General features: G+C 35.7%; 1 protein-coding gene across 1 annotated transcript; it reads left to right on the forward strand.

The window, feature by feature from the left end:
- The first annotated feature begins 2287 nt into the window (after positions 1-2287).
- LOC136808591 (uncharacterized) lies at positions 2288-5442 on the forward strand. Its single transcript, XM_067065125.1, has 2 exons — positions 2288-2676; positions 4293-5442. Exons 1-2 carry the CDS (start codon positions 2295-2297, stop codon positions 5363-5365), a joined length of 1455 nt encoding a protein of 484 aa, XP_066921226.1. The 5' UTR covers positions 2288-2294; the 3' UTR covers positions 5366-5442.
- The last annotated feature ends 2781 nt before the right edge of the window (positions 5443-8223 follow it).

Consider the following 8223-nt stretch of genomic DNA (forward strand, 5'->3'; position numbering starts at 1 on the left):
TGTGTTTTGAAATATTTCCTTTACTTGTTGCGATTGCAGTACACAAAGAAGAATGTTAGTGATCTTCGCTTCCATTTTATCTAACTAATCACAGACCGGTGGGGATCCGCCATCTGCATGGAAAAATCAACCAAAAACCTAGTGATTCCAATATACCCTCAAATAATATTCGGAAAAACTGGAAAAACTAGATTTCAGCCCTTAATCAGCAGTTGACCGTGTGCGTACCCTTTCCTCGACAAAACATCAGTAATTTTCCGGTTATTCGAATAAGGGCCAATTCTAGCAACAGCGAGAAACTCGTCCCCAGGCTCATAAATAAAAACAATTGAAAACATGAAAAATACATCCCCAAGAATTCACTTACAGAAGAAGCCTAATTCGACATTTTTTTGAAAACCTTAGATCCTAGATCAACTGAAGTTGAGAATAAATGGAAATCACTCACCTATTGAAATGGAAAAGATTCTTCCATACCCTATTGGGCTATTCCAGAAAAAGTCTGTACCCCCTACGTTGAGGAGGTGTGACGTCCAGGGTGTGGTATGGAAAAGAAAATCCAGGGGGTTTGGTTTTTAGAATGTAAAAATCTAGGGTGGTGGAAAAATGAAAAGAAAAAATCCATGGAGGCCCTGAAAAATTGAAAACAAAATCCAGGGGGTCACTCTTTCCAAGCAAGACCCTCAACATAGGGAGTACAAATTTTTTCTGGAATAGCCCATTGTAATTTTGCTTCCCATCAAGTCACTGAGAAAGGACTATACTCGCTAACTTATAACCCAAAAGATAAAGATTTGTTCAGCCCAGATTGAACTAGTGTAGAACTAACCAGGAAACAAAACAAACAAAATCAAAGTTAACTAATAAGAGGCTTTATTAGATACATCAAAATAAGCGTTTAGCAGATAGTATTAAGTTTTCATTTTAAAACATTGTCACATTTACAATAGAATTAATGATTGCTTTTTCAGGAGATTACTTAGGCGTGGTTGGTAGTTTAGCAGATGCTTTCGAAATAAATTTGAGTTGAGTTTCTAGTCTAAAAAGGTAAGTCTTTTTTGCAAAACCCTCTCTTCTTTTCCTTGTGGTAAGGAGGCATTTACAATAAAATGACTATGACTTTTTTAACCTTTCTCCAAGAGAAAAAGAAGTTTTTAGTGTCTTTTACTAGGAATCACATGGAATTTAGAACTCGAGACGCCCTTCTACCAATCTGTTTAAAATCCGAGAGTACTAGCAACATTTTCCTCAGATTGCAAACAAAATTCGATTGTTTTACTCTAAAATCTTTAAAGCACGAGTTAGTGGTAAAACTGTTAGAAGTTCGAAGCTCGAAAAAATTAAAACTTAACTAGAAATGATGGAAAAAGTCGCAAAATTTTACACTCAAGTCTTATCCAAAAAAAATAGCAGTCCGAACGTTTTGATACATTCCTCTTGAAGGAGAAAGAATATAATTAAAAGTAATACCCCGTTGAAAAAATAATTTTAAGTGGATGATTAAAAATCTCGAAAATAAATATCAAATTTAAGAATTTGTTTTCTTGATAGAAAAGTTTGAATTTATATTTTTTTGAAACTTTGAACTTCACTGATTTCAAGTATGTTTTCAAATTTCTTATATCTTTTTTGGATCAAAAGTTACAGCCCTCCAAAATGGGTCTATTTTGCCCATTGTTGGCCATTTTTTGCCTACTTTGAAGGACAATAACTTTTAATCCAAAAAAGCTCATGATAGTAAAAGTTTTCCCCACTTTTTGTCGTGTCGGAAGAACATTAGGGCTACGCTATTGAAGCACGTTATCAACAAGATAAATAAAGAGCTCAGCGAGCGTTTCAATTCTGGGAGCTATGATCCACGCATGCAACCTTGGTGACCTTATATTTAACCATACGACCCATTTTCTTATAAGAACAATTCAATAAAATCAGGAGGCTTAAATTTGGCCAAAATTTAGTTTCCTATTTCATGAATGGATTTGGCAAATACCAGCCCTTTTGTAACTTTTTATGAAAGAAATAAGAACCGAGTAAGAACAATTATGCTTGTGAATTTTGTAAAAATAAGAACATAAAATTTACCTGTTCTTATAAGAAAAGACTTATTTTTAGAATTAAATTAAATTGAATTAAATAAATGAATGTTCTTTGCCCATGCGATTGCTGATGTGATAAGCATGTTAATTCATTTTCAGACATATTCTTGAAATCTCTAAAAGACTGTATAATGCGAGGTATCGTACAAAATATGGTGGTATCAACGTTTTATATTTCAAATACCCGTACAATTTAATATGAATTACACGAAATGGCTTCATCAAAGAGAAACCTTCAAATGGCTGGCTTATTTAATGATATTCATATATGGGCTAGAAAACCAAACAACCAAATATTTTCTACTCTATTATTTCAAAGATCGATTCCATATCCAAACAGCCCAAGCAGTGATTTATTACAGTGTAACTGAGGCTTTATATTCGGTGGCACAAATTATTGGTGGCGCCGTTATTGGGCGTTACACGGACCGCACGAGAAATTTGAGGCGTGTGGTGGTGGGCGTAATGTTGTTGTCTTTTGGCGGGAATTTTCTTTATGTTTTACACGGACATCTATGGTTGGTAATTCTCGGGCGGTTTTTGATGGGATTCACTGAATCGTTGCAAACTGCAGTCATCGGTGAGAGTTTACACTTTCCTCAGTTTTAAATTACAATTAGGGTGCATACCATTTAGCCAAAAACCCAAAAAAGTGAAACAGAGGGTTTAGCGAACGCATTGATTCATTTAAAAGTTTACCTAAACAGACGATCAAAGCCAACAGTCTTTTTTCTGTGTTTTCTTCGTTCGCTAAACCAAGGGTTTAGCAAACAAACTGCCCCATTTGATTTTTTGTTTTGCTAAACCATTATTCTAACCAAGCACTACACCTTGTTTACGCTGTTTCACTAAGCGCATGCATGCATAAGCCCTAAGCTTTATTAATGTTTTCTTCCGCTGGGCTATCATTTTGATTTTCGTTGCTGTGACTTCAGGCAAGATCCTAGAAATCGAATTAGCAATGTAACAGCTTCTTTGTTTAGGTAAACAAACCCAAACCATTTGCAGTTTAGTGAAACAGTTTCAGTTTTTTGGTTTTGAACATTAAAAGGTATGCAACCTTAGTCTGAACCTCTATAGCGCTATATTTTCCTATGAGAAACTCTTTTCGCTAGAGGATGAGCTGAAGTCTAACTTACAATACTTAACTAAGAAAGACGTATATATTTCTTTTGCACAACAGAGTCTCTTTAACTCATACATACACGACATCTATAGGCTATAGTTTGATTGCATCCTTATTTTGAACAAGTCTTCTCGTCCTTTAAGTTAACAATAAACAAGTACCCATAACTCGAATAAATTTGTGTTCCTGTACTAAGTTTAGCGACCGTAGTACAGTGGTAGAGCATCCGGCTACGGTTCGCAAGGTTGCGGGTTCAACCCCCAGCCGGGTCATACCAAAGATTTCCAAAATGGTACTTGATGCCTCTCTGCTTGATGCTCAGCACCTAAGAGAAGGATCAAGGGTAAGTGGAGAAATCCAGGGAGAAAGAGTGGCGCCCTCCCCTACCTTCGGGTAGATAGCTATCGAAAGAGGAGCCTTCGGATCGCCTCCGACTGCGGTCGCAGACTTACTTACTAAGTTTTCTGCCCTAAAAATCATTTGGTTTTTGAAATACAGAGAAAACGAATCATGAATTATGAGGTTTATTCAATATACAAGGTTTTTTCGCTGAATTTTGCAGAATTGTGAGACGGAAAAGTCTCGCAATATACTTCACTGAGATGGAAATCCGTCTGATAAAGAAGACCTTTTAAGACTGTATATTAAGATTTTGGGTCGTTACAATTCATTGGTCTTTTGATCAGTGCCGTAGCAACTGGGGGGGGGGGGCAAGGGGGGCAATGCCCCCCAATAATTTTTTCAAAAATGGTTATTTGGCAAAATGCAAAGTTTTTCTTGTTTTTTCTTGAAAGCATTTTGTTTTGAGTGCATTTCAAGCAATCTAGAGCTTAAATTTTCAAAATCCCTCCCCCCTCGGGCCAAACCATGGTTGGCCCTCGCGGTGTCACTAAACTTCAGCCCCCCCCCAATAAGAAATGCTTCCTACGGCACTGTATTGATTGTTGTCATATGATGTGGGAAAAGTTTTAGTGTTTTTCGATTAGCTTTTTCAGATATATGGAATCTGTTCCGCTTTTGTCCGTACACCTAATTTTAGTCCTAATTTTTCTCAAATCAATATTTCACAGGAGAAGTTCGTCGATCATACCAAAACGAACAAGAAAAGCTGAAGACAGTAATCAGTTGGTATGAAGTGTTTAACCAACTGGGAATGAACATCGGTGCTGGATTACCCATTCTATTTACCGGATTCCGAATCCGAATCGGATATTTGAAACTAGACAAATACAATATGGTCAATCTTGTCATTGCTGTATTTTCTTTTGTTCTCGCCGTCGTTTCATATTACAAAGTCACCAATCTATCGAAGAATCTGGCAATCATAGATTCCAAAAATCAAAAGATCCATTCTGATTCATCTGGTCAAAAGACAACTGCCGAGAAATTGGATCAATCTTTGAATATTAAAGAGATCAGTTCAGCACACCAGAATAAACATTGCCAAAGGAAGTCACCTACAAACACTAAACATCTAAATAATGAAACGAAGGCAGCTCCAGGAAGACCAGATCCATCATCAACAAGCCTGATGAAATATTCAGATCTTCTTCAATTCGATATTATCACACTATGCTTGGCGTACGGTATGGTTCGGTATAGTGTCGGCACCTTCATCTCAAACATGACTATCATCGCACCGTCTGAATATCATTGGTCACTCAGCACACTTCTTATAGTCGTCATGACATCAAACTGGTTCACGCTAGCTGCCACCTTACTTCTTGTCAAACATGGTTTCTTCATCGATAACAAGCGTAATTTCTACTTATACGTAACCTCCTTAGCAGCAAGTTCAGCCATGATGACGTCATTCATGCTAACAAACATTGGAGTGTTGGATATTCTCCCAAAACAGATTCTACTCTTCGCCATATTAAACATCACCAAAAATTTCATTTACTTCCAAGGACAGTTGACCAACACTTTTCTGATATTACAGACGGTCAACCCGCAAGATTCAAGCTTTATCACAGGCGTTCGTGGGGCGGTAGGGACTACCTTCAAAGGGTTTGGTTACACACTAGCCTCCTTTTCATCTCATTACCCACAATACCACTCACCTGTGGTTGCTATGTTTACTTTGATATTTGCTGTTCTTATCTTATGGAGACGAAACCTTCACCTTCAGCGGAGCTTTTAGTTCATACCCGCTTACATTTCTACTGAGGCGAAAATAAAATAATGTAGCGTTTCCGGAATGCGGGTGAAGGAAAAAAGCTCTCATTCGGCCGGCCGGAAAAAAAAATTTTGTTGATATTTTTGATAACTTAAGATCATTGAAACAGAACTTTAAAGATAACTTTTATGTACAAACAATATGAAGTAAGTCCTGAATACTAATGTATCAACTACTAACGAACAAAACTTGATTTACAAGCGGGAATATCCATAGATGATATAGATGAACCCATAGTCTGCGGCCGGTTGAAAGTTTTGGTACAGTAGAAAAATCCTCATTTTAGAAAGACTTTAAAACTTTTAGAAATTATCCGCATAAAATCTACTTAAAATCTTTTCAACAAGATATTGCTTTTAATCATATCTTTCTGTCTTCAGAAAAATATATTGAAAGATGTAAAGTGCGGAATGCCAATTTAAATAGAGCACGCTATAAAGAACAAACTATATAAGAACATAAGGCTTTGATGGCCAAAACCTAAGAATATTCTGAATTACAGCAGACTCTAACGCACCCAGTTTCTTAAAAAATTATACAAAAAAAACTCACAGAATGGTGAAAATAAGAATACTTTGAAAACATTCTTAGCCTTAAATTAAAATCGAACATCCAGTGGCGTCAAAATTATGCTCCAATAAAAACGTGATTTTAGAGCTCTGAGATTTTTCTGACCACGAGAAGATCCAATAGAACAAATTCGTACCCAGTCCCCCCAAAACATGATGAAGTAAAGTCTCCATAACTCGAGCCTTCATAACTTCAAATAGACTGAATAAAAGCACAATTTAAAGAACCTCTGACTTAACCTGAGAGTATATTAGTAGAGTACCCATTATACAAAAACTTTGAACAATTATTGAAATCCTTGCATGGCGTTCAAGTCAAGAAAACTTGACCTTTTGGATCTCACAATCAAAAGCCACGCTTGACGATTCAAATTCAAATCAAAATTGCTCACCAATCACCATTTCGGTCAAAACAGAAACAAAAAATGAAATGAATCCATTCTTCTGTAAAAATATATCCATGAAGAATCCGAAATAATAAATTAAGCTATATGACATAATCCGAAAATTGATTATTAAGGCCGAGCTACGTTCTAAAATTAATCTCAAGTACATCTGTTTTGCTTTCGTCTAAACGACTTTAAGCCACTTGGCTAAGGAGATTGGGGACGGAAGAAGGACGTCTTATAAAAGAGTTTTGTAAGAACTTTTCCTTATCAAAGTTCTCCTAAATATTAGCTTGAACATTGCAAGAAGAGCCGAGTAAAGATTCCAAGTTTTGTTTGGACACTGAGTATACGATAACCAACATTAATGGAAATATCACAGATCCTAATAAGTAATAACTCCTTTTAAAGCTTTTTTTACGAGCCATATCTTAGCGGAAGAGGTTCAAAAATTCCTATATAAAGAGTAAAGTCATCAGATCACTTTTATGGGTAAACAAAAAGGACGTCAATCTATTTTAATTTATAAACCTCTTTCTGGAAATGACTTTTAGAGCCTGAAAGAATTAGCATGGATTTATAAAAATATAATCAATATTCAAGCTTGCAGTACATTTCTTTTATAAGAATATACTTTATAAGAATATTCATGATGAAATTTGCCAAAATATTTAGAATATGGAAGAACAACACTATCATGGAATTCGGCAACTGGCCATTTTAAGTGCAATCTACCATTAAATTGCCAATTCCCCATCAATGCTAAAAGGTTCCAAATTTTTGCCTGAGGTATGTATTACATATGGAAGAACAACAAATAAACAACAGCTAAATTTTGTTGGGCTTGAACTCACACCTAAGAATACTGCAAGATGATTTTCCCCAAAAAGTTAAGAATATTCATGATAAATTAAAAAACAACATTCTTATAAAAAAAACCGTGTAAATCAATGTTAAGCGAAAAAAATCTAAATAATTTTACTGCCTTTAACAAGGAACTGGATCACAATGGCCCATTCGGATCCAGATGAGAACCTCTTTCGACATCTTCTCAAACAAAGGTGGGAAAAGGTGGCACTCTTTCTCCCAGAATTACTTCAGTTAGAGAACCAAGGAAGAAGGCCGAACCAATCAAATTACAACAAACAAACGTAGAAAGATTTCGATGAAAACACTGAAACTGAAAAAGGATTTCATTTGAAGGAAGGCCATTTCACAGATATTTATAAGTCCCAGAAGAATTGTAGAAAAACTAGATACAAGTGGGTCGGAAGAATAGCATAATATAAAAAAGAAACAGAAGTAAGAAATTTGTGTTATCTCTTCTATTTCCAATACGCGATATTACAAAGAATACTCTACTCAAAGACATGTATGTTTAGATATTATCTTTTTTTCCGGACACCCTGTAAGGAAACGACATAATCAGGAGCTTAAGTTTATAATCAGGATATGTGCTTTCATCTTCGATTCTTAGAATCGCAAATGCTTGGGAATCTTGTGTCAACCATTATGAAATTTAGATTTCTACTTTGATGAGGAGAAATTTAAGAAACAAATATTTCACATATAGCCGTGAAAAATACTCAAAATATCCTCAAGATTGCTCTTATTCGAGCCTGTACCATCTTTAATGTTGTCAACCTCTCAGCTAACTTTCAAATTTGAGAAAGTAAAAACAGCTTGTGCACCAGACCCGGAAGGGAAAAAGAACCCCAAAACTTCGTCACCACTGGGAGAGAAGCTATACTATTAGAATCCCACATTATAAGCAAGGCTTTAAAATGAAACCAAAAAACTGCAACCGTTTAAAGCAGAAGATTTTCCATTCTCATTCCATTTTATCATTACTAACCACACACTAAAA

This window comes from Clytia hemisphaerica, unplaced genomic scaffold (genome assembly GCF_902728285.1).
Source record: "Clytia hemisphaerica strain Z4C2 unplaced genomic scaffold, Clytia hemisphaerica genome assembly, whole genome shotgun sequence".
Taxonomy (NCBI): domain Eukaryota; kingdom Metazoa; phylum Cnidaria; class Hydrozoa; order Leptothecata; family Clytiidae; genus Clytia; species Clytia hemisphaerica.